This window comes from Podarcis vaucheri (genome assembly GCF_965113315.1).
Source record: "Podarcis vaucheri genome assembly, chromosome: 10".
Taxonomy (NCBI): domain Eukaryota; kingdom Metazoa; phylum Chordata; class Lepidosauria; order Squamata; family Lacertidae; genus Podarcis; species Podarcis vaucheri.
Window position 1 is genome coordinate 68,463,190 of NC_138748.1, and position 27,514 is coordinate 68,490,703.

A 27,514-nucleotide genomic window follows, 5' to 3' on the forward strand; every position below is an offset into this window, starting at 1 on the left:
TGTTGGAGTGGTACCTATTTATCTACTTGCACTTTTGGGCGTGATTTCGAACTGCTAGGTTGACAGGAGCTCACCCCGTTGCGGGGATTCGAACTGCCAACCTTCTGATCGGCAAGCCCAAGAGGCTCAGTGGTTTAGACCACAACGCCACCCGTATCCCAATTACTTCTGGAGGAAGAGAGAGGCGGGGAAAATGCTTCTGATCTTGTCATAGATAGTTGGTGATCTTTTTTGCTTTCTTTAACCTCTGATTACAGTGGTGCCCCGCAAGACGAATGCCTCGCAAGACGGAAAACTCGCTAGACAAAAGAGTTTTCCGTTTTGGAGGTGCTTCGCAAAACGAATTTCCTATGGGCTTGCTTTGCAAGACGACAATGTCTTGCGAGTTCCTGCTGGTTTTTTTTCCTCCCCCCCCTTTTCTAAGCCGCTAAGTCGCTTATCAGCTGATCTGATCAGCAGATAAGCCGCTAAAAGCCGCTAATAGCGGCAATCCTCTAATCCGTCAATGGGCTTGCTTCGCAAGATGAAAAAACCGCTAGATGAAGAGAATTACAGAATGGATTCTTTTCGTCTTGCGAGGCACCACTGTAATGTCTTAATTTTTTTATAGGCTTCCAGAAGTTGAAGTGACTTCTTGCTTGTTTGTTTTTATCCTCAAACAAACCAGTCTTTTAAAGTCCCAAGAAATATTTGAGGGTAGCCACTTCCCTCATAACATCCCAAATGGCTGCTCTGTTAGACTTAAATGTCTTGTACTGCTCAGTTATAGGAATCGTAGTCATAGTCTGAAAACCATCTCTATGTATCTATCATTATAGTCACTCATGGCACTAAACTCCTTGGCTAGGATGCTGGGTTTGCACTTTCAGTGCTGCTGGCAGGTGACCAAGGAATGGCTCCTTAGGCATATAAAGTTCTAAAAATTCCACTGCTAACAATACTATTTTGCTGCCTTATCTATGTACCACTGGATAACTGATGTAACATTTTCTCCCTTCTCTTTCTGGTATTAAAATATTTAGAACCTCCACTGAGTTCAAATTTCCTCCAATTATTACAACCAGCAGGATATACATGGGAATAGGTTGGGCAGGTTTTAAAGTCAGAAGAATCTGGAGCCTTGCTGAGACAGGTTGGCTGGTCCATTTCCCAGTCAACTCCAAAACAGCATCTTTCCAGGCTGAGAAATTTGTTCAATTATCTACAACTTATTTCCAAATTCTCTGCATTATTGTGCATACAAGAACAAGCTTTATTTTGTGACAGGACTTGAAAGAAACTGGCTTCAAAACCAGTTGGGGGTTTTTTTGTGTGTGTGGCTGGTCTGACTGACTTTTATGGTGTTATTTAAAGGATGGCTGAGTGAATGAATGTATGCAGTTTAATATAATAGAAACAATATTAATTTAATCTTATTTATTACTGCAATTTCTCTTCTGCCTTTCTAAAAGCATATGGCAGAATACAAATTTAAAAACATATAAATATTCCTACTAATAATAATTCTTTGCTTACTAAAACAAGAACCAACTGTATCAATCAAATTTCAAAACAGCAGCACAACATATGGTCTAAAACAATATTCCAGAAAAGCCAGTTGAATGAAAGCAATTTTGCTGCAGAGTGAACTAGCAGAGACCAAGGGAGGTTGTCCCAAATTCAGGACTCCATAATGGTCAGGTTCTAACACTGGTTCCAACCTGACATGTCTCAGATGTTCAAGAGATCTGAAAAAGGGTTTCAGAAGGCCAATGAAGCATATTTTATTTTAAAAAAACAACCTAAAATTAGTGGAATGTCCTCCACTTCTACATTGTATAAGAATACAATGGAAAAGGACTTGGGCTCCAGGATCACTGCAGATGGTGACAGCAGCCACGAAATTAAAAGATGCCTGCTTCTTGGGAGAAAAGCAATGACAAACCTAGACAGCATCTTAAAAAGTAGAGACATCACCTTGCCGACAAAGGTCCGTATAGTTCAAGCTATGGTTTTCCCAGTAGTGATGTATGGAAGTGAGAGCTGGACCATAAAGAAGGCTGATCGCCGAAGAATTAATGAATTGAATTATGGTGCTGGAGAAGACTCTTGAGAGTCCCATGGACTGCAAGAAGATCAAACCTATCCATTCTGAAGGAAATCAGCCCTGAGTGCTCACTGGAAGGACAGATCCTGAAGCTGAGGCTCTAGTACTTTGGCCACCTCATGAGAAGAGAAGACTCCCTGGAAAAGACCCTGATGTTGGGGAAGATGGAGGGCACAAGGAGAAGGGGATGACAGAGGACGAGATGGTTGGGCAGTGTTCTCGAAGCTACCAGCATGAGTTTGACCAAACTGTAGGACGCAATGGAAGACAGAAGTGCCTGGCGTGCTCTGGTCCATGGGGTCACGAAGAGTCAGACACGACTAAACGACTAAACAACAACAACAATAAGTGTTTGTGTGGTGCCTGCCGAAGATCTGAATCCATGGTATCTCTGATTTGAAAAAAGGGTAGCAGGTGATGGGGAAGAACCCTCTCCCCAAGATCCTGGGGAGCTGCTGACAGAGTAGAAAAGGCTGGGCTAGATAGAATGCTTGTCTGATCCTTGCATTCCTTTCTACATTACCTGATTTAGGCTTGCCCTCTGATTGGAAGGAGGGAAGCGCAGAGCACATTCACAAACCTATTAGAGTTCTTTGAGGGTGTCAGCCAGCAGCATATAGATAGAAGTGATCCAGTTGACATTGTGTATTTGGACTTCCAAAAAGCTTTTGACAAAGACTTCTGAGTAAGTCAAGGAAGAAGAAGAGAGGTTCTCTTGTGGATCAGAAATAGGTTAAGTTGCAGGAAGCAAAGAATAGGAATAAATGGAGAGAGGTGGGAAATGGTGGAGTCCCTCAAGGATCTGTATTGAGACCTGTTTTTTTTTGTGTTTTTTTTTACTTTTTCATGAACAGTATAGAACAGTATAGAACAGTATAGAGCTAGAACTGAGCAAAGAGGTGGCCAGGTTTGTTGATACTAACTTGTTCAGGGTTGTTAAAGACGAAGGGAGAATGTGAAGAGCTCCAAAGGGACTTCTTCAAGCTGAGTGAATGGGTGGTAAAATAGCAAACACAATGTAAACAAGTGTAATGTGTTGTACGTTGGGGCAAAAAATACTAATTTCACAGATATGCTCATGAGATGACAGACTAGGAATAAACTCTGTGAAGATGTTGACCCAGTGAGAAAGACAAATTCCATGCTAGGGATCATGAGGAATGGAATTAAAAATATAACTTCTGTAGCCTTATTGGAGTTGACCGATTGGGTTTGCGTTGCTCCGGGACAGGAGGAAGGAAGTCAAATGACACCGAGGTGGATTCAAAGAAAGAGTTTATTCTGCTCTCCGGATAGCAGAAGGCACTTGTGTGATCAAGTCCACAACAAGTCCAAAGAAATGACAAGTTTCATGCAATATATATATCCTCCAGGCACCCACTCCCTCCTTCCAACCACGTCAGCCTATGTACGCAGGTTGACATCACATATGTTCTTGCTCTGGTATTCTTAACCATAAAAGGGTGTTCCTTCCTGTACTTCTAACCATAAAAGGATCCAGTGTGGTGTAGTGGTTAAGAGCGGTAGTCACGTAATCTGGGGAACCGGGTTCGTGTCTCCGCTCCTCCACATGCAGCTGCTGGGTGACCTTGGGCCAGTCACACTTCTTTGAAGTCTCTCAGCCCCACTCACCTCACAGAGTGTTTGTTGTGGGGGAGGAAGAAGGGAAAGGAGAATGTTAGCCGCTTTGAGACTCCTGAAGGGGAGTGAAAGGCGGGATATCAAATCCAAACTCTTCTTCTTCTTCTTCTTCTTCCTCTTCCTACTCTTATCTGGGAGGAAGAGTTAATCATCTCCGGGAACACGCTTTTGGCGTTTTCCCCAGACATCGGTCTTGCGCGTATTTTGTGGTCAGCACATAAGATAAAGTTCTGCCGTGTTTTCTTTGTTCCCCTAGAGAGCCAAGGCCATCCCTTGCCGTGACTGATAAAGGAGAGAGCTTGTTTATGTTTTTGCTCAACAGCTCAAGTTTTACACATTTAAAAGTGCTCTCTTTTGAAAGAACAAAAAGGGGGTTGAGTCAGTTTTAAACTTACTACACAGAAACCCATTCCTTCATTTCCAATAATCATAATGCTGTTATAAAAATCTATGGTGTGACTGCATTTGGAATATTGTGTACAGTTCTGGTTTCCTTACCTCAAAAAGCACATCATGGAGATGGGAAGAGTTTAGAAGAGGGCAACCCAAATGATCAAGGAGATAGAGTGACTCCACTTTGAAGAAAGGTTACAGTGTTTGGGGCTTTTTGGTTTGGAGAAAAGGCAAGCAAGAGGTGACATGATAGGAGTTTGTAAAATGATGAATGAGATGAAGAAAGTGCATAGAGAAAAGTTTTTATTTCTCTCTCATAACACTAGAACTCATGAAGTTGATCCAGGAGGCTCTTCTTAGATTCTTATGCAAAGTGTTAGTAGGAAACCCCATTGAGAGTGGGCAGTTTTGCTGTGTGTCTCGTGCTTTGGGCTCAGTTGGATCATTAAGTTACATACAACAGACCTTGGTAGCAGTGAATTCTTTCTCCCCATGGAGACGCCTGTACAAAAGAACACTGTTATTTCAGGGTCCATTATGAAAATATTCAGTTACATTGCTGATGGACCCCATCTCTTCATTCCTATAGTTATCCTTCAGTTTATGATAAATTTTGCTTCACATCCATTCTGCACTCCCCCCAAAAGAGAAACCTTTTGGTTTATCACCAAGCAAATTAAATCAACATCCTGGCACGCTTCCTTGATACAGCAGCTGGAAAATATTTAAAGCTTTTCTGCTTGCTGTAAAAAGTAGCCATAACCCATTTTGAACCATAAAGATACGAAAAATAAAAGAACCGTTAGTAAGAATGCGAGATTTCTGGGAATGGTGAGGAGGTCACAAAAGCTGCTGTTCCTGGAATTCATAAAGGTAAAAACAGCATTCTGTGAAGGTGAAGGTTGTTTTTCATATAGGACTTCATAGGAGCGGTTGCAGACTTATTGGCATTGCAGAGATACCATCATTTTCAAAATGGCTGAGAAGTAATGTGGCTGAAAAAGGTCCACCGATATATACATGGAGAGATTTGGCTCAAATTTTTTTTTTTTAAAGGTAGCATGTCGCATCCTCCTTGGTTCTAGGGTTGGGCATTTGGGTAGGGCAGGTAGCTTATCACAAAGCCAATGCAGTCATAATCAAGTTGCATTTTCTCGCCTTGGTTCCAAAGCCCTCACATGGCAGGTTTAGTTGTTAAGGAGTCCCTGGCACAGTCAAACAAAGGTTTATTTAAGTACCGTATTGTCAGGGGATGATTAGCTGCTTGTGCTTAAAATTGTGCCCCCTCAGAGTTTGTGCGGCTCCACAAACCTCTGTGTGTGACAGAGCTCCTCAGACATGTCTGCTCTAGTCACTAGTAGTGTCTGACAGTGGCTGCCTGCAGAAGCGTTTCCAGCAAAGAAGCTCCTTAACGGAAACGCGTCTCCTGGACTCACGACGTGGCAGCTTCCGGCGAAGTATGGGTCTCCCTACAGTTGCTTCTGACACCTCCCCGCTATTTTCGCTGGACGTGTCTCTCACCCCTTTCTCTCCCCTGCTGTTTCCTGCCTGGGCTGCTGCGTCTCTCTCAGCATTACTGAGATCCTCCTCCAGAGACCCCTCGCTCCCCCTGCTGGTCCCTGCTTTGGCTGCTGACTCTCTCCCAGTCTCTGGGAGCCCTACCAACTCCCTTTCCTCTGATGTCAGTTCCCTGACATCCACCTCCCCTCCAGGGCCCCCTTCCCCCCCGCCCCTACTCTCTCCTCTGGGCGGTGAGGAGCTGAAACCCCGAAAAGAATCCTCTTCATCTTCAGACGTCTCGAACATTTCCCTCCATCGGTCTTCGTTCCGGCTCGCTGAATCCTCCTCCGCCTCGGAATCAGAGAACCCCTCCAACTCTTCTTCTTCGTCGGTGGTGGCGAAGTATTCCCTCCGGAACCTCGCCACTGGCTGAGGTTTACGAGGGAATCTCTGATGAAAAGTTTCTATCAAAACCTCGTCATCTACATCCTCTGCCATGACCCAGGTGTTTTCCGACTCCGGCTCCCCTTCCCACATTACCAAATACTCTACTTGATCTCCCTTCCACCTGGAATCGAGAATCTCCGCTACATGGTAGCTGTGTTCTTTTTCCTCCATAGCTGGTCCCCTATTGACCCTCCCTTCTCTGTCCCCTTTATACGGTGACAGCAACGACCTGTGGAACACTGGGTGCAGCTTCATGTGGTTCGGTAACCGGAGTCTGAAAGCCACTGGGTTGACCTGCTGCGTGACTTCAAATGGGCCCAGCCTTTTGGGTCTTAACTTCTTACAACCCCCTTTGAATGGTAACCCTTGGGTGGACAGCCACACCTGGTCCCCCACCCTCATGCTTTCCCCTTCCCTTCTGGTTTTGTCTGCCTGCCTCTTATATTCCTCCTTCGCCCTGTTTAAATTAAGTTGGAGCTGGCGATGGATCGCTTCCATTTCTTCAACGAACTGTTCTGCAGCTGGAACGCTCCAGTTCTCCCCTTCCCCCCCTGGGAAGGCTCGGGGATGACACCCGTGATTAGCCAAAAAGGGGCTCATCCCCGTGGACACGTTCTCTGCATTGTTGTAGGCAAATTCTGCCAACGCCAGCTTCTCCACCCAATCATTCTCTCTGTCATTCACATAACACCTCAAATATTGCTGGAGGACACCATTAGCTCTTTCCGCCTGCCCGTTGGTTTCTGGATGACGGGCAGTTGAGAAATTAACCTCTACATGCAGTAAGCTCATGAGCTTCCTCCAGAACCTGGAAGTAAATTGTTTCCCTCGGTCAGAAACCACCCTCAAGGGGGCGCCATGCAGCCTAAACACATTTTCCACAAACAATTTAGCGGTTTCTTCCGCTGTGACCGCATGTGAGCAGGCTATAAAGTGGGCCATCTTGGTTAACAGGTCTACCACAACCATGATGGCTGTTTTCCCTCTGGACCTTGGCAGATCAGTCATGAAATCTATTGCCACTGCCTCCCATGGCCTTTCCGGCGTGGGTAGTGGTTCTAATAAACCTGCCGGTGCCCGCCTCTCCCCCTTGGCTCGTTGGCATTGGTCACACCCTCTCACATACTCCCGCACATCTTCCCTGACCTTGGGCCACCAGAATTCCCTGGTAACCAGCCACATGGTTTTGTGTTGCCCAAAATGCCCTGCTGTGGGGCTATCGTGCAGTTGCTTAAGTACCTTTTCCCTCAATTCCCCTTCAGGTATATATAACGCTCCCTTGTAGTACAACGCCCCGTTTCTCTCCTCAAAACCCCCGGGTTTGTCTCCCTCCCTCCTGAGACCCCTGAGTTTGTCCTGGGCGTATTCATCCTGCACCGTTCCCTCTACCAGTTCCCTTTGCCCCACCAATGCCGCCCCACACACCCAGCGGTCCTCTGGAATGACATGGGTCTCTTCGGGTGCACCCTCCCCCTCCAAATATTCAGGTTTGCGTGAGAGAGCGTCCGCCCTAACGTTCTCTGGGCCTGGCACGTAACAAATCTCAAAGTTAAATTTGGAGAACTCCTGGGCCCATCTCAACTGCCGTTGGTTGAGCACTCGCGCAGTTCTCCAATACTCTAGATTCTTATGGTCCGTGCACACTTGCACCTTATGTTGTGCACCAATTAGCAGGTGCCTCCATCTCCGGAAAGCCTCATGAATCGCAAGAAGTTCCCGGTCGTACACCGTGTAGTTCCTCTCGGATTTGTTCAGCTTTCGCGAAAAGAAGGCACACGGTCGCCACTCTGACTCCTCCTTCCCCGGCTGCAGAAGAAGCACCGCCCCTATGGCTCTATCAGAAGCGTCTGTTTCGACCCTCAGCTTTTTTTGTAAATCCACATGCAGAAGTTGTTCATCAGAGGCGAAGGCCCTTTTCAGTTCCTCAAACGCTCGCTCCGCCTCCCCCGTCCAAACAAACTTCTTTTTACTGCTGAGACAGTCCGTGATGGGCGCCGTCAGGTGGGCGAAGTTTCGGATGAACTTACGATAAAAGTTTCCAAACCCTAGGAACCTCTGCACATCCTTCTTGGTTTTGGGTGTTTTCCATTCCAGCACTGCTTGAACCTTGCCGGGGTCCATGGCCAACCCCTTGTCTGACAAGCGGTACCCCAGGAATTCCACCTCCTTGGTATGAAACTGACACTTCTCCAGTTTCACCCACAGCCTGTTGGCTTGCAGCCTGCTCAACACTTCTCTGACGTCTCTCACATGTTGCTCCTCATTCTCCGAATACACCAACACGTCATCTAAGAAGGCCACGCAATTCTTGTAGAGCAAAGGCCCCAGTACGTGGTTCATGAAGGCTTGAAAACACGCGGAGCCTGTTTGTAATCCAAAAGGCATAACGAGGTATTCAAATGCCCCCAAAGGGGTGAACATGGTGGTTTTCCATTCATCCCCTTTCCTTATACGTATCAGGTTGTACGCCCCCCTTAGGTCCAGCTTTGTAAAAATCTTTCCTTTCCGCACCCTGGTCAAAATATCATCAATCCTGGGCATAGGAAAAGCCGCCGGCTCTGTCACTGCATTTAACCGCCGGAAATCACATACAAGTCTCGGCTTGTCCGTGTGCTTTTTATCCACAAAAAACACTGGGCTACCCCCCGCTGCCTTGGACTCTCTGATGAAGCCTCTCTTCAGGTTCTTGTCAATGAACTCTCGCAACTGCTGCATTTCCCTGTCTGACATGGCATACAACTTGCCTACAGGAAGCTGTGCTCCAGGGAGTAAATTGATCTGGCAATCAAAGGGCCTATGCGGGGGTAGTTGGTCAGCTTCCTTCTCGCTGAACACGTCGCTGAGATCAGCATACTGTGGTGGCACCTTCCCCTTCTCCATTACTTCAGTCCCTGCCAGGGTGGCTTGGGCCCCTGCTGACCCCTTTCCCCCCCTGCAGTGTTCTAAGCAATGTGCTGAACCGAAGGAAACCACTCTTTGATGCCAGCCCACCAGCGGATCATGTAGGGCTAGCCAGCTCATTCCCAAAATAATGGGAGCGCCTCCCAAGGTGGCCACATTAAACGCTATCAGTTCTGTGTGCCTTGCCACCCTCATTATCATTGGGACGGTCTGCAAGCTGACTCCTCCTCCCAACAGCTCCCTGCCATCGATCGTGGTCACCTGCAGGGGGTTGCTTAAAGGGATCGTCTGTATCTGGTGTTCAGCAGCAAACTCCTTGCTCATAAAATTGCAGGAGCTGCCTGAGTCCAACAGCGCCTTTATTTTTAGGGGGTGTCCATTTTGCAGCTCTAGCGACACTTCAATCACTAGAGCAGGTCGAGGAGCTTCTGGCACGGGCACTTTCACTGCTCTTTGGCCTGGCTGCAGTGCCCTGACGGTGGCAACCAGGCGTTGGCTTTTACCTGCTCCGTTTCTCCCTGCTCTCCCCCCTCAACAGCTCCCACCATCCCTTGCCATTCCTTCCTCTGGGGGCAGACTCTGGCAAAGTGGCCTGGCTGTTGGCAGAGATAGCATTTCCGGGCTCCTTTTCCCTCCTTCTTAGCCCCCTCACTGGGCTTTGAAACTGCGCGCGCGCGGGCTGTTCCGATTTCCATCGGCTCTGCCGGCGGGAAAGCTGGCTCAGGAATGTCTGGAATGCGGAACTCCTTCCAACGTTCCCCTCTCCCTTCCCGCCTCTCCAAGGCTCTTGCCTCCTGGCGCGCTCCAATGGTCAGCGCAGATTTGGTCAGCTGATCCATAGACACCGCCCTGGGGCTCCGGGACAGCTCGTCTTTCACAGCCGAAGAAAGACCTTCTTCAAATAGCATCTGAATGGGTGCCGCCGATAAATCCCACCCCAATCTGTGAATCAGCATGGTAAATTCAGTCCAGTACTCACGGACAGATCTGCTTCCCTGCTTGCAAGCCATTAGCTGTCTGCGCACCACCCCTTCCTCAATATCGCTGGAAAACATGATATCCATTGCACGAAAGAACTTCATAGTGTCCTTTAGGATATCATTGTGCGTTGCCATCAGGGGTCGAACCCAGTCCCGCGCCCCCTTCTCAAGATGCCCAATTACGAAAGCAACTCGCGATTCCTCATCAGGGAACTCATCAAACTGCACATTCAGGGCATATTGCATCTCAGTCCTAAAGGCATGGTAATCCTTGGGGTCCCCCCCAAACTTCTGCACCAATCCTGGTACCTTTCTGGGGAACTGAGTGGTTCTCCCCTTTTTGTCTGCATCCTGAGCCCTTCTCTCCTCGAGCCTCGCCGTCTGCAGCGCAAGTTGGACCTCCAGAGCTTGATACCTTTCCTCCAAGCTTGGACCAGCTCCAACCCCTGCCTCTCCGGTTCCGGCTGGGTTGCTCATGATGCTTTCTCCTGCACAGGCAGCGTACAGAGACTGTCAGACTGCTGTCAGGGGATGATTAGCTGCTTGTGCTTAAAATTGTGCCCCCTCAGAGTTTGTGCGGCTCCACAAACCTCTGTGTGTGACAGAGCTCCTCAGACATGTCTGCTCTAGTCACTAGTAGTGTCTGACAGTGGCTGCCTGCGGAAGCGTTTCCAGCAAAGAAGCTCCTTAACGGAAACGCGTCTCCTGGACTCACGACGTGGCAGCTTCCGGCGAAGTATGGGTCTCCCTACAGTTGCTTCTGACACCTCCCCGCTATTTTCGCTGGACGTGTCTCTCACCCCTTTCTCTCCCCTGCTGTTTCCTGCCTGGGCTGCTGCGTCTCTCTCAGCATTACTGAGATCCTCCTCCAGAGACCCCTCGCTCCCCCTGCTGGTCCCTGCTTTGGCTGCTGACTCTCTCCCAGTCTCTGGGAGCCCTACCAACTCCCTTTCCTCTGATGTCAGTTCCCTGACACGTATATACAGATTAGGCACCAAGACCTGTGATTTTTGTTTCCAGGCCTTGGAACTTAAAATGTAGTTAACATGACCTTTCCCTTCTAAGTTAAACTGGTGAGTTAAAATTCTATGCATAGGAGGCAGAAGACTGTAGACAAACAACAAAGGAGGGCTCTTGTCCATGTCTTGCTTGTGGGATATTCAGAGTAATCCAGAGGTGGAAGCCTGGTAAATCTCAAGAAAACTGTGCAATATTGTTTTGTAATAGTGCGGTTTGGCTTACAGTTTCTGTTGGAAGAAGTTTGGTCCTGTCTGTAAATTTCAGTAGTAGACTGGTGACAAAGTAGAATGTTGAATAATTACCTTAGACTAGTAGCAATTGCAGCTTACTTGGGTCAGAAAGGGTTGTTCCCCTCTGTCGCTTTGGGCATCAGAAACTGGGAATTCTGGGTGGGGTGGGGTGGACATGGCATTAGGTAGGATGGATTTAAACCCCAATAAAAATGTCTCATTTGACGATTCCATGAGTTTTGCTCACAGTGGTGGACCTTGGGGTTGCTGTGTATTGCATAGGGGAAAGAAACACCTATCTTGGACTGTGACTCCTTCTCACTTGTGCAGTCTTCTAAGTAACTCCATAGAAGTTACCAGCCTATCTGCCCATGCATATCAGCAGCCAAAAAAAGGGGAAGGGAGTAAGCTAGGGAAGATCCAGTTCTTAGAACACTGCAACATTCTGATCCTACTCAGACTGGCATTTATTCAGAGCAAAAGTCGACTAATTTAGATGAGCATGAGGGCAGTTCCTGAAAACAAACTTTTCCATGTTTTGTGTGTTTCTTTTTAAGGAGGTCCTGATGACAACTTGATAGAAGGTGGTGGGACAAAGTTTGTCTGCAAGCCAGGAGCCCGAAATATCACGGTCATCTTTCACCCGCTTCTGAGGTAACCCTATCCTACTGCTTTGTGTAGCATGTGTGTGTAATGTAAATATGGAAAAAATACATCTATTTATTAGGCTGTGTTCAGACGTTTGGTTTGTTATAGCAAAGCTTTGGGCTGTTCCCAATGGTGCAGTGAAACTATTGTTTCGTATTGTGTATAGAATTCAGAATCTTGGGACCCTCTGTTTCCTCTGGAAAGGAAGAAAATGTCAAGCATCTACTTTATTACAGCTGTGACATTGTCTTGACAGTGTGGAGGAAGTCACTGCTGAAATCTCAGAAGCCGGGGGGTGTGCTGAATAGGATTTCTGATGGTCCATGCTTCATCATGCTTCGGTTTCTTGCGCCTCTCCGTAACTAGCAGAAGTAGACTTTATTTTGCAAACAATTTAGGCAGACTGGCAAAAAAATCCTGGGATATAAGCATAGGCTGACTAGTATTAATTATGGTTGACACCTGTGTGGGTAAAATGAACCATGTTAAAGCCAAGAGAATTTACCAAACAGAGAGGCTAGGGCAGGATGCACATAAAACTGCACCCCACTTCAGTTTTCTTAACTACTTTAACCTACATCGTGAAGAATCTGACATTTGTTCCTATTGAAATTCCTTTGTTAGTTTTGGCCCAGTTCTCCAATCTGTCCAGGTCATTTAGAATCCTGATTCTGTGTTCTGTGGCATTGGCTACCTCTCCCAGCTTGGTGTCATGTACAAATTAGATGTGCATCTGCTCAATACCTCAATATCTAAATTGTTCATAAAGATGTAGAACAACTACAGGCCAGAACAGAACCCTGCAGCTACGCACTTGTCACTTTTTTCCAGGATGGTGAGAAACCATTAGTGAGCACTCTCTGGATTTGGTCAGTCAACCAGCTACAAATCAATCCAGTCAATCCAGCCCACATTTTACAAGCGTCTCCACAAAAATATCACGGGGAGTCAAAAGCCTTCCTGAAATCAAGATACGCTATGTCCCTTGATCCACCACGTTTGTAACTCTTATCAAAAAAAGGAAATGAGGTTTGTCTGGCATGGCAATCTATCCTGGGTCTTAGTAATCAGTGCATCCTTTTCTAAGGGCTCACAGCCCAACTATTTAATTATCTGTTCCTATGACCTTTCCTGGTATCAATATTAAGCTGACTGGTCAGCAGTTACCGTATTTTTTGCTCTGTAAGATGCACCCGACCATAAGGCGCACCTTGTTTTTAGAGAAGGAAAACAAGAAACAAGAAAGCAACACAAAGCCTCTTGAGCGAAAAGGGAGGAGCGCTCCTGCTTTGCTCAAGAGGCTTTGCGTGGCTATCCCTGAAGCCAGAAGAGCAAGAGGGATCGGTGCGCAGCGCTCCCTCTCGCTGTTCTGGCTTCTGGGATATCTGCGCAGCCTGCATTCGCTCCATAAGATGCATACACATTTCCCCTTACTTTTTAAGAGGGAAAAGTGCGTCTTATGGAGTGAAAAATATGGTAGATCTTCTCACTCCACTTTTGAAGATAGGGACATTGCCAGCCTCCAGTCCACAGGGGCCTTACCCGTTCTCCAAGAATTCTCATAGAATCATAGAATCATAGAATCATAGAATCATAGAATCATAGAATCATAGAGTTGGAAGAGACCACAAGGGCCATCGAGTCCAACCCCCTGCCAAGCAGGAAACACCATCAGAGCACTCCTGACATATGGTTGTCAAGCCTCTGCTTAAAGACCTCCAAAGTAGGAGACTCCACCACACTCCTTGGCAGCAAATTCCACTGTCGAACAGCTCTTACTGTCAGGAAGTTCTTCCTAATGTTTAGGTGGAATCTTCTTTCTTGTAGTTTGGATCCATTGCTCCGTGTCCGCTTCTCCGGAGATTATAGACAGAGGCTCTGAAATTACATCCACAAGCTTCTTTAGTACCTTTGGATGCAGCTCATCAGGTCCTGGAGATTTGAATTTGTTTAAAGTGGCTAGGTGTTCCCTTACTTACTACCTCTTTCTTTCTTGGGCTTCAGCTCCCATCTTGCTGTTTATTATGTTATCACCAGGTTGGACACTGCTTTCCTTTTGGGTGAAGACAGAGGCAAGGCAGGTTTGAGCAGTTCTGTCACTGATTTTTGTGCCTGAAAGTGGAAGCCAGGATTGGGTGCCAGATCCATGTTTTGAATAAATCTAATCTTTCAAACAGAACTTCAGATCAGTACCAGTACAATGCATAATGACAGAAGCAATGGAGGCAAGCGATATAGGACAAAACAGGGAGGAAAGCACAAGAACAACATCAGAAGGCAAAATTTGTTATTTACTGACCTGGGAAACAAACCTGCTGCTGCTTAGTAATTGATGATAAAAATAAAATTAATCATCATACTGGAAAATGGAAGGAGGGAGATTAAACTTGAATGGTGCTCTAATAAGCTTCCCATTTCCACCTTACTTAGCTCAGGTATTTGCAGGTTCCAGCAGCCCCTGATGAGTTTTCCTGCTGAGAATTTCTAACGTATTTAAATAATTGACACACTGCTTCCAAAGGCAGAGGGGCCTTCATTTGCAGTCTTGTAAAGTTGAAACCTGTTTATCAAGAAATCAGCTTACCTTGCAGCGGCTGCAGCATTTGCTCGCTGCTTATTAATCATAACTGGCAGTGAATGATAAACAATTTGCTACAAGCCACAACTAAACTTTCCCCCACTCTTGATCAATAATAAATTACATTGTTTGCCGCCAAAGGGGGTCAAGCAGACAAATAAACCCGGAAAGAAAGCTATTGAGTTTTTAAGAAGCCGAGAGAGAGAGTGCATTTGTTGCAAAGTTCCCAGGAAAGTTGCACAACGATATGAAGATAGAAGCAAGAATGGGTCAATGCAAAAAGGATGATGCATCATAACCATATAAAGTCTTTGCCATAAATCTAACACTCATCATGTACTCTATATCGATGTAGATAAAATGTTCTTAAACAATAAAAAATACATGAGCTCACATATATAGGGGGTTGGACTCGATGGCCCTTGTGGTCTCTTCCAACTCTATGATTCTATGATTCTATGATATAAGCCATGTGCATGAATGAAATGGGAAATCTTCCCAAAGAGCCAACTCGTGGATTGCAGTTTCAGGATTTCCTGTGGCAAAGCAATGACCGCTGAGAGCACGTTAGGTTTGTAGTGCAGACATGTCCTCTGGGCGGAGGTTGGTACAGCAGCCCCTTGATAGGGCTGGATTGCAAATGATTGACCAGGGCTATGAAGAGAATGGGCATCAGCAAGAGGGCACAGCTTGCAATTAGGTGGAACAGGGCAAGGACATATGCAAGCAAGATAATGAAGTGTTTGAGTGGCAGGGTGGATAGTACCACAGTCAGCTGCAGTGGCAGCAGCATCTGGAACAGTTGCAAGTGCTGAAGCAGCTGAAACTTATGAGAAATTGAAAGGCTTGGAGTCACATGGTGGTGCTGTTGGATAGCCTCAGTTGGTGCCTGTTGCTTTCTCACCTGGATATTTCATGGGGAACTGATAGCCTTAAATGGTTGGTGGGCCAGCATGGCAAGGGTTTGAGACTCATCACTTGAAAGGCTTGACCCAGCACTTCCAGATGCAACCAACACACTCTCCTCTTCGGAGATCCCTAGGAAGTTCCTTCCTTAGAGATGATATTGGATGCAGCAGCTCTCCTGTGATCTGGACTCCCCAGTTGAGAGTCACTGTCAAATGGGTTCAGGGGCTGGGCTATGAGAGTCTGAGTCTTGTGAAAGAACTTGAAGGAGGGCAGGGTGATGACCTGAACAACAGAGCAGAGGAAATGGTGCTTATGGGAATAATTAGAGAAGAGCGTGCTGCTATTGCAATCACATCCTTCTTGTGGTTGGTCAATGTGAGAACAGGATCCTGGACTAGACTGGCCTTTGGCCTGATTCAGCAGGGCTGTTCCTATGCTCTTAACCAGGGCTCAGCAAACTTTTTCAGCAGGTGGCCGGTCCACTGTCCCTCAGACCTTGTGGGGTGCCGGACTATATTGGGGGGGGGGGGAATTAACAAATTCCTATGCCCCACAAATAACCCAAAGATGCATTTTAAATAAAAGGACACATTCTACTCATGTAAAAACACGCTGATTACCGGACCGTCCACAGGCCAGGTTGAGAAGGCGATTGGGCCGGCTCCGGCTCCTTGGCCTTAATATGCCTACCCATGCTCTTATTGTTTGAAACAGTACTTTCTTTTGGTCTGCTCTGAAGCTAGTAACAGAGACAGCAGGGGACCTCCAAGGTCGTGGGCAGAGGACTTTCATATCACCTGCTACCTGATACTTTTTTAATTGGAGATGCTGGGGACCTTGTGCATGCAAAGTGTGCACCCTGCCATTCAGTGATGGTCCACTTTATGCTTAATTTTAAAAACCACCAAAATGTTCACATACATTGCATTATCTTACTTCTGCTTACAACAAGCACTAGGATGAGCCAGGACTGGGTGTGAGGTGAGGTTGAGCCTGTCTGCAGCCATTGAGTAGGTTCGTGGCTGAAAAAAAAGAATGCTCCAGGGACTTCCTTGGCCACACAGAGTTGCTACACCCAAGTGGTCCTGTTGTAAAAATAAATAAAAAATTGTTGCATGAATTTAAAAGTGCAGAGTACCATGCTTGGTCCTCCTCCTTCTCCCACCCCTCAGTGCTTTTAAAGCAAGGGAAGCGTTGATTTGCAAACCTACGTGCCTTGTTAAAAACAACAACGAAGCAACACCAGTTGACAAGCAATCTGTTTAGATTCCTTGTGTTTGTGAAGTACTTGCAGCTAATGACTCTGATGTCAATAAACTCTTGCTGGCTTAGAGCGCATTTCATAAAATCATCAGCCACCGCGTTGTGACAGGAAAGACGACTGTTAGGGAAACGCTTTCTCCAAAGTGACCGCTTCACCGCGGCGTGTAGTTCTGGCTGTTCATCTTTAGCGTTTCTGTCAGCTTGTCATGGGCGATCAGATATTATCTTCATTGCTGACATTCAACAAGCGTGTAAGGCATAATGAAAACTTCCTCTCTCTTCTCCCACCCCCCTTTTCGCCTCCTCCCCGCCCCAGCCTCTGTCAAACACAGATGACACATTTTGAATAGCAATTTTCATGACACACTTTGGTTTCATTACCAGCTTGATGGGTAGGCAGTGGAAATAATGTGTGTCATAAAAACGGTTAGGGCAAGATTTACGACGGAAAGATCTCTTCTCATTGTACAATACGCTTGTCACACGGGGAGGAAAAAAGATGGCATTTGCTACATCTTAACCTACTTTCCCCCCCTTGCCAAGTAGCACATCAATAACTGCGGGGGAGAGGAGAAATGGATTTACAACAGAAGCCCTCCTACTCAGGCTAGCCTTGTAGTGGAGGCTGATAGAGAGGAACAGGCTTAGAGTACAATGGTGTCTTCAGTGCAGTATCCATCAAGGCAAGAAACCTGGCTTCTTTCTGTGACTGACACACCTACAGCTACTGTGCTGCAATGACCAAGTGTTGCATCGTTAGGAAAGGCTGAGATGGATGCTCAAGACTGTTCTACAGAGGGCTGAAGGGATCCTTGTCTTGTGGGTAAGAATGTAGATTTGGGTGGTGACAAATTTCAGCAGGGAAATCACTATGTTTTCTGCCTCCTTCCTCTGGTGTGACATTTTTTTTTGAAGGAACAAACAGGGCTATTTATCTCCTGCAACCAAGCCCTTTCAATAATTAGAGTGTTTGTGAACTTTCTGTTGTTACATCACAGTAATTCAGCCAATGACTAGGGGGACTAGCAGACAGACACAAGCCATACTTTCTATGTGTGTGATTTTCAGAATGTGCACGGGTAGTTCACAAACATTCCTGACACTGCTGATTTTAATTGTATTTTCATTGCTTCTAATATTATTTCTACAGTATTTTATTACAGCTAGAATTCTATGGGATGCAAATGGTAATGCAGCATAAGAATTATATTACATGTATTATATTGCGTTATATGTAATACAACATATAAAAATACAACATAAGAAATAAAAGAAGCAATAACACAGCGTCTGGCACAGTGCATTACAATTGCTGGAACAGGCAGAAAAGCCATTGTGGTCCACACAAAACCATCAGCAGTTTTCAGGTGGTCTGCTGGGGGGAAATGGGGTGGGCCTTAGACCATTTTCTGGACCCATCCTTGAAAGTACATCCACCCAAGATTGCAAGGAATTATCCCCGCAGGGCGACAATAGTGGTACAATGCTGGAAATCCAGAACTGGGGAGCCAATAAAGGGGACCTGTTAAGAACTAGCATCTAAATGAAAAATGACCAGCAGCATAGGTCTCTGATGGATTTGAAACTAAGATCCATCTACTCCGTTATTGTTGTTTTTCAGCAGTAGCCAGCCAGATACTCAACACAGAGATACTTTAGTGCAATATAGACTGCAATCTCAACCCTACATATTAGGCAGTTTGTCTCATTAACATTACTGGGAACAACTTGTGAGTAACCCTGCATGTCAAGGATATATCAGCCTTGCTATGGCCAGTGCTCCTCATCCTCGTGGTACCCTGCAGGTCCCAATCCTTAGCTTACCAGTTCTTGGGTATAGGTGCTTGAGCAAAGGTTCCCAAACCTTTTCCCCATAGACCACTTGAAAATTGCTGAGAGTCTCAGCAGACTGTTTCTGCCAGTTGTAGCAATTGTAATGTGCCGTCCTATATGCTGTATGGTTATTCATTGTATTTTCACAAACATATTGGGGACCACTTGCATGGAGCCCGCAGACCACACAGAACACAGTTTGGGAAGCCCTGTGCTAGAGAATAAGGTCAACACAAGCACTCCCATCTGTAAACATATGAATGAACACAAAGCGTTGAAGCTGTATCTCTCAACCTTTTATTGGGAACAGCAAGCCAGAAATGGGGAGTGGAGGGATGTGTTGGCTCTGAAGTAGACAGCCTAATTTCCAGCAGGACAAGTGTAATGCACAAAGGCCCAGATTAATTACCAGCACTTAATGGGGCTCACTTGCATGTAATAAATGAATAGCAGATATTATTTTCTAACGGGCAAGTGGTTCTTTGAAAGGAGTTGATTCCTGGGAATAGATTTTTACAAAGTTATGAAAAGCTAATTAGACACCCAGCCTGATGAGGAATACACACACATGATGTTTCCTTGATTAGATATTGTGGGAGGTGCTGAAGTATGAAAATTAGCACTATGAAAGAAGTTTGGTCACCGTCTCTGTCATCCATTGAAAGCCAACATCTGCTCAGATGCTAGTATTCTAGGCAGAGGGTGGTGTTGCTCTATGGTTGCACATTTCCCATTGGTGGGAAGGAAACGAGGTTGACCAAATCCTGTGAGTTGCTGAGTGGGCTAAGGAATCTCAGCCCGGCCACCAAGCTGGGTGTAGCGTTTGTTCGCCACCGATGAGTTTTCCTTTTGTTGGTTTCAGCTGCCGTTTGAAAGGCACTTGGCTCTTCAGGGTAATAATAATTTTACATATGCTTTATGGAGTATGTTTATTACCAGACAATTGGATAACAGATGTCTGCAGTCTCAAGGCTGGTGGAGGGAAGGCAGTGAAGGAGCTGTAAACAGGAGGGAGAGGGGTGGAGATCATAGCGTTTCAGACTGTGCAAATGCTGTTAGTCCTAATCCTTTGAATGCTGGGTGCCAAGGCTGCTAGGATATCTCAGTATCAGCCACACTTCATTAATATCAGGCAGCAATTAAAAATGGTTGCAGGGAAAGGAGTGAAGGGGCTTATTGGCCTGAAAGCAGTAGTTCTATCCAAATCACTTTGTTTGTATGTCACAAAAGGGTGGAGAAGTTAAATGAGCCTGACACCCCAGTTTTCCTCTGTCTTGGAGGAGACGGCATCTGTCAGGCAACAGACTGCTTGGATGGAAAGCTGACGGTGGTACATCCATCACCGACTCTTGGATCTCTGCCTCTGATGTAGTGAGGGAAGGCTAAATAACCACCAATATCTTGTCTTGGATAAACTCAATGAGTGGCAGGAAGCTGCCATCTTCAGGGGTGTTAGCCTGCTGGAAAGCTCCATTTTGTAATGACCCAGAACTGCTTTTAGGCAATCAGATTCACAATATTTTACATTTGGGGGAACCTGAGTCCTCCAAATGTAAAATGACAGCTTCTATTCCACATATCTTGCCCTTATTTCTTCATTAAATGTTGATGGATTTTTTTGTTTTGTTTTTGTTTGAGAGATCAGAGCAACCTCTGTTGCATCATAGTGATGTAATAGCAAATGAAGACCGTATTTGTGATTGGTGGGGTTGCATGCCAGAGATTCTGCTCTGATTCAGAGCACACCGGGCATTAATTTTATTTTTTTTACAGACGGTGAACCATTTGTAATAACTGCGACTTTTGTTATTTCTTCAGTCTTCCTGTTGTTCTGTGGGGAGTTTTTTTTTGGGGGGGGGTCATATGCTGTAAATGGGGCTCTGCATGCAGAGATGTCATGGCCTCTCTTGCTGCCATTGGCTTAGCTGTGCTGTTGTCACAGAGGGTCATTACCCTGAAGAGCTTGAGTGATGAGTGCTCAGAGGGATTTTGAGACCTTAGAACTGGATTTTGAAAGTCAGTGAGAAACTTCTATTAAACCTTCTAAGTATTGTTTGTGTGTTAGGAGCTTTTGGGTTGGTGTGGATTGGTTAAATTCATTTGGAGCCTTCAGGACAGGGGTGGTTAACCCTTTTTCATCCAAGGGCCATATTTACCCATTGTAGGCACTCTGGGGCATATGCACACCAGCAGGGGATGTAGCCACCTCCCACTTTCTGTCTCTCCTTGCAGGAATGTTCTGGTTCTCTGTAGAAGATCAGGGGAAGGTACCAAGTGTTCAAACAGGTGCCTCTGGATTGGACACACAAAAGGTTCATGATCACTAGTGCAAAACAAAGCAAAAGGTCCCATGATGACATAAACTGTGCATTCAAAAGGGGTTGTATCTAATTTATTGCTAAGCTAAAGTCGCATAGTGTTATACTTGCTCTGCTGGCAAAAAAGTTTGTGCCCGCAGAAAGCTGTTGCACAAGATAACACAGAGGCACGTTATTGGTGAATTTGTTGCACAGTAGATTGCACAATCTGTTGTGCAGTGAGTTTCTGTTAGCAGAACAGTTGCACAACATTAAAACTTACCTGTCCACTAGCTTTAGAGCCCTTGCAATAGTAGACAGAACGTTGCAAAGGGCCCATGTTTAATGCTTCCATCTGACTCCCAATTGCAGCCCCACATGAAAGTTTAGACAGTCTATGGGAGGGAGCAACAGATGTTAGAACTGGATCATCTATACTTTTGTTTACTTTTTCTTCTGGGTCTCCAAAATTCTGTGCTGTATATAACCGAATTATAAAGGACAATTTAAGAAACAGCTCATTGTACAATCAGTGTATGGCCTGCTTCATGTGCCACATTAAACCATAGTTAAAAACAAGCTATGGATTAATGTGATGTGCAAACCAGGCCACTGTGTTCATTTGTGTGCCATTGTTAATGCTTTATGAGAGCTGACAATCTTGTTGCACATGCCTTATTAGAGGTGACAGCTTATGAAAATCCTTCAGGTGAGGCTGTTCATTTCCTCCGACAGCCAATAAAGCTCCCCTTCCTTCCGCTGACACACGAGCACCTGGAAGCAGCAGAAACAAAATCCCCTTTCCTGTGTGATGCATTTGTCTTGTTCCCATCTTGTCAGGGAAGGTGCTACATCTGATCAGTCAAGTTTGGATTTTGCAAAGATGTTTTGTCTGCTCTATAAATCAAGACAGCCTGTCATCGGTCCCCTCTCTCTCCAGCTCTCTCCCCAAACAAACTTGGTGCAGAACTAAACAATATACACATTTTGACACATCCGATAATACGAGTGCCTGACAGTCATATGTGGCATTCAAAGTCTTGCCTGGTAGCTCAGAAATGTAGAGTGTTCCGACATGGTGCACCAGCCACCAGAAAACAATTGAGGTTGCAGTGCGTGGCTAGTTTTTCTTTCTGAAGCATTTTGCAGAGAAGTCCCTGAGCTTAACCCTTTTGAAAAAAGAAAGAATATAAAAACGATTTCTTTCTGGTAGGAAATCTGATGTTCCTCAAGCTTATGCTCAGGTCATCTATAAATCCTTCATGTTGAGAGTAAATCCTTCATGTTGAAAGTAACCATATAGAAAAGCCCTTATTTCAAACGGAAATATAAAATTGTTGGATTTCCCATATGGCCATTTAGAAAATTAGCGAGAGATCTTTCCAAGGAGTCACCTCACCACCATCACCAGTAATCTTTTCCAGTAGGGTATACCCATCATACAGATTATTGGCTGCTGTCTCATGCTGACAGCTTTTAGGAGTCACAGTTGAGATTTGAGTGCAGGGTGGGGACCAAAGGTGGACGGACTATCCCAGAAAGAGCACAGTGTGTCCCACACCAGAGGTACCAGTCCCCTATAAAACCCTATAGATATATTGGTCAGATATTTCCAGATCTTGCATAATGAAAAATCAAGAATTGTTTCATAGGCTTACAAATGGAGCACTGCAAAAAACTTTTGTTAAATGCTTGATTTGGATGTGAAGGTTGACATTCCACAGTGGTGAAGCATTTATCAAAAGACCAACCACCGTTAGCAAAAGAAGTTTTATTCACCCTGAACAATGTTCTTAGAACTCTGATTATACTTATTTGGATGCATAGGTATCTTTTTGGCACTACAAGTCCCATAGTGGTCCAGATTTCCCAGCATCATGTTCTATTATCACAATGATGTTCTGTGAGAAGGTGCTTTATTTAAAGTGTGCATAGGTATTGCCCTTTTAAAGCTAGGGATTTGTTGTGTAGCCTTATTGGAGTTCAGCGATTGGGTCTGCGTTGCTCCCAGACAGGAGGAAGGAAGTCAAATGACACCGAGGGTTGGTTCAGAGAAAGAGTTCTTTATTTCTGCTCTCCGGAACAACAGAAAGGCACCTGCGTGGTCAGTCCACAGCAAGTCCAAAGAAATGAGAAATTTCATGCGGTATATATATCCTCCAGGCACCCTCTCCCTCCTTCCCTAGGAATCCAACCACGTCAGCCTATACATGCAGGTTGACATCACATATGTTCCTGCTCCGGTATTCTTAACCATAAAAGGTATTCCTTCCTGTACTTCTGACCATAAAAGGATATTCCTGTTCTTATACTCTTATCTTGGAGCAAGAGGTCACCAACTCCAAGAAAACACTCTGGCACTGTTCCCGGACTAGGTCTGTGCGTCTTGTGGTCTTTGTGGTCAGGATGTAAGATAAGGCCCAGAGTGTCATCCCTGTTCCACTTTGGAATGGACAAAGCCATCCATCATTACCAGCCTTCATGGACTGATAAGGGAGAGAGTTTGAGCACTTATTTATACAGCTGGGTTTTGGCTCAAGAGCTCAAGTTAAAGCATTTTAGCTAAGGAAAAATAGGGATTTTGGCGCAGTTTCAAACTGCCTGCACAGTCAGTTTTGGGTTTGGGAGACCCATTCCTTCAGTTGAATCTGTATAAATTTCTCTTACAGACTCCTCACCGAAGGGACTTCACTTCTGATATCGCTTTCTATTTTCTCTCAGTCATTTACCTGGCATTGCTCTTTTCCTGCAGTTAGTCCCATCCCCCTTATTTTTGGTGCTATTGGGAGGCAGGATTCTGATTTAGAACAAACATTTTATCTCATTTTAACTCTCCTTTCAATGTAAAGTGAGGAACACAAGTCAGGGTGGGTGCAAGAACGTTATTGACAATTGACCCCTGTTTACAACTTCATCTAATGGTAACTAGCATGATTTAACTAACATGATTTACCTCCTCTCTCGTGTTTCCGAAATTATACATCACCTAATTAGGTCTACATATACAAAGTAGCAAGATGACGGTTACGGTGTCTGGGCCAGGCCAGCAGTGCCTGCTGCATTATACTGTTGAGCTAAGTCTTAATTAATGAATGTATCGAAGTGATGAGATGAAAGGTGTCAAAACACCCGCACAGCATGCAATTTCTAACATCATGCTGGGTGCATAAATGCTTTGGGGCCCAGCTATGTAAAGAGCAGGGTAATTTTTTTTGCTGAAGCTTTTGACTGAGGAACTGAAGCTGCAGGTTTCATACAACATTAGGAAAAATTTCTAGACTCAAAAGCCTCTTGGCAGTGATGAATGCCTCTGCATTGTGTTCAATCGTTGGAACCAAGTGGCAAGAAGACACCCATTCACTGCTTGTTTGTGCCATTTTCCCAGTTCACCTTACATTGCTTAGGAAAGTTGTAGATTACTACTACTACTACTACTACTACTACTACTACTACTATTGTTATGTAATAATCATAATGTTAATAAATAATAATAATACACCACTTTTCCCCCAGATGGTGACTGAAGGCAGCTTACAGATTAAAACAATAACCACTAAAAACATAGAACGATCAATCATTAAAATACAATTGAATATTGATAGAATTAAGAATATATACATATATAAAATCTGTTTTAAAACATACCAGTAATCACAATAAAAAAACAGCATGGCGCCATCTCTTTAATTACAAGCAGTCAGTTCCCAAAAGCCTGTTGGAACCAATAAAGTTTTCACCTGCTGGCAGAAGGACAGCAAGGAGGGAGCCAGACTAGCTTCTCTAAGGAGGGAGTTCTGAGGTCTTGGGGCAGCCACCAAGAAGGCCCTCTCCCTCATCCCCACCAAGTGTGCCTGTGAGGGTGGCAGGACTTCCCCTGAAGATCTCAAAAGCCATGCAAGTTCATATGAGGGAATACAATCTTTCAGATGGCTTGGACCTAAGCCATGTAGGGTTTTATAGGTGATGTCCAGCACTTTGAACTGTGTCTAGAAACAGAGCAGTAGCCAGTGGGGCTGCTCTAGGAAGGAAGTCATATGCTCCATATATAACCAGCCCCAGCCAACAATCTGAATGCAGCTATTTGAGCCAGTTGATGTTTCTGGGCTGAATGCTGAATGGGTACACAGAGCAACTGTATAAAAGGTGTGCCGTTGAGAATGGTTGGAATCATTTTGTGTAAGTGTACTTGCATTTAAGAGACACGGGTGGCGCTGTGGGTTAAACCACAGAGCCTAGGACTTGCTGATCAGAAGGTTGGCGGTTCGAATCCCCGCAATGGGATGAGCTCCCGTTGCTCGGTCCCTGCTCCTGCCAATCTAGCAGTTGGAAGCACGTCAAAGTGCATGTAGATAAATAGGTACCGCTCCGGCAGGAAGGTAAACGGCATTTCCATGCACTGCTCTGGTTCGCCAGAAGCGGCTTAGTCATACTGGCCACATGACCCGGAAGCTGTACGCCAGCTCCCTCGGCCAATAAAGCGAGATGAGCGCCGCAACCCCAGAGTCGGCCACGACTGGACCTAATGGTCAGGGGTCCCTTTACCTTTCTTTGCATTTAACAATTGGTTGACAGTCATACAACGATAGCATTGGAGGTATCAGATTAGAATTTTGGGATGGAAACATTCATTGGTTAAAAGATTTTAAAATGAGCATATTCTTAAAAAAAAAAAATTAAGAGCAGATCCCTACAGATGCATATGAAAGGTTGAGGACCAAGGAAGGGAGCAATAAATAAGGCGCGCCGAGCACACTTACGTCTTTGAAGGACCTAACCCCACCTGACAAAGTTGGAGCCTGAGCATTAAAAAAAATAACCTGCTTTGGATCTGGAGATTGCTGCTCTTCAAAAACTATGTTTAGGAGGCTTAGATTTTGGTACAAGGAGTATTTTATGCTGCTTACCAGATAAAAAAAGTTGACACCCACTAGCATTTTGACTAAGTGCCCCATTATGGGACATTCCCCAAGCCTTTTTTAGCCTGGGAGGAATAAAAAAGCATTTAGGGAATCTTAAAGCAAGATAAAAAACATGTTTGTGTTTAATATATCATCTTATCTTAAAGGCTTGTGGATTAAATTGCCATTGGATAGTTCTTGTAAACGTGTGTAGTTAATAGCTGCTATCCCTGCTCCTTTATATATGTAAATAAATATATTTTCATGTTTAACCACCAAGCTAGGCCTGCCTGCCTTTTTCCTTTATTTGTGCGGTTTAATAATACTTCTCTCCGGATGGGGAGAAATGTGGTCAAAAACTAGGATTGTAGGATCAAACTGGCAGGGAATTTTACTGTACTTCTGGACTTACCTTCCAAGGAAAGGGAGCATAGTTCAGCAGGAATGTGTCTTAATGGAGGATGGCCATTGCTCATTGGTGAAGCATCTTAATCCTGGGCATCTCCAGGTAGCGCTGGGAGAGTACCCTGGGGAGGTGCTGCCAGTCAGTGTAGACAGTACTGAACTAGAGAGACCAGAGACCATGGGGCAACTTCCTAAGTAGCCACTGAAATAATATGATGTGCCCTTTGTCCCGCTCTCATTCATTTCAGTGGGATTCATGTGAGAGGTTTCTGACCGGCTGTGGCCCAAATCCTGACGATTCCATTTTAACTTCTTGAAAGAGGTGGTAGCTCTTTATGAAAAGCATTCCCAGAGAATCACGCTGTCGGTGAAGGACCGTGACCACCAATAAACTGTTTTCGCTTCTGTAGGAAGTCTGGCCTGTACGACACAGCCAAGATTTAATTTGTGAAATGAACCTTTAAATTCAATTGTGCCGCTTGATAGTGGCGACTCTGTGTTGTAAAAGCCAAGGAGCACAGTTTAATGTCAGTGATTTAGACTTATTTATATTGTTTGGTTTGCAGTATTGCTTTTGACTTTCTGCTCTCTGCAAATACCGTGAAATAAATGAGACAGAGGGATGCAGGAGTGTCACTTTTTTATTTTAAAGAATAACATCTTAAGTGCTACTTCCTAGAACAGCACTTAGAACTAATGAAGTGGGTGCTCCGGGATGCCTTTTAAACTATGGAAGAGCATCTTCTATTAAGTTTTTATATTGGCTTTTCGTAGAAAGCCTCTTATCGAGTGAGTGTCCTGCTGGGGGAGAACACAGCAAAAGTGCCATTTGTATTGTGACTGTGGGGAAGTTTGCTCCTTGCATGCAGAAATAACAATATGTATCTGCCTCACTGTTTGAATAAGTGAGATCCAAACCCTGCAGCATTCTTGACTGCAGCTTGATCCCTTCTTACCTCTCTGCCCCCTTCCCAAAACATAGGCCTCTCCTCACTCTGCTTCCCAAGTAAGGGCTTTCATTCATCCTCTGCTTACAACCTTGACTTCCCCTCTTTACCCATCTCTTTTGAGCTATCACCCACCCCAGTTAATTTGCCTCCCCTGTACTTCGCTGCAGTGGCAGTGGTAGATAGGTCTTTAATCCCTTCCTTTCCTACAGCAGCAGCCAGCCCACATGCCCTGGGAAATACAGTCATGATGGCTCACATGCCAAGGATGAAGGCTGGATCTATCTGCTGTTGCCACAAACACCACTGTGGGGTGGGGTTTTAAAAAAGGCTCAGAAATAACCCTACGATTTTCTCCATTTTTAGTCAGAGAGCTCTCTTAGCCACAAGCCAAATGGCTCAGTTTGCCCATCAATGCTCTTTAGTGTGTGAATAATAATAATAATAATAATAATAATAATAATAATAATATATTATTTATACCCCGCCCATCTGGCTGAGTTTCCCCAACCACTCTGGGCGGCTTCCAATCAAGTGT

General features: G+C 45.1%; 1 protein-coding gene across 1 annotated transcript in view; it reads left to right on the forward strand.

Annotated features, from left to right (window-relative positions):
• The window catches only part of EXOC4 (exocyst complex component 4), a 380,738-nt gene that overhangs the window by 193,606 nt on the left and 159,618 nt on the right, over positions 1 to 27,514 (forward strand). The window contains exon 10 of the mRNA XM_082238790.1: positions 11,756 to 11,852. Within this exon, the coding sequence (XP_082094916.1) occupies positions 11,756 to 11,852 (97 nt within the window). The remainder of the gene's footprint in view (positions 1 to 11,755; positions 11,853 to 27,514) is intronic.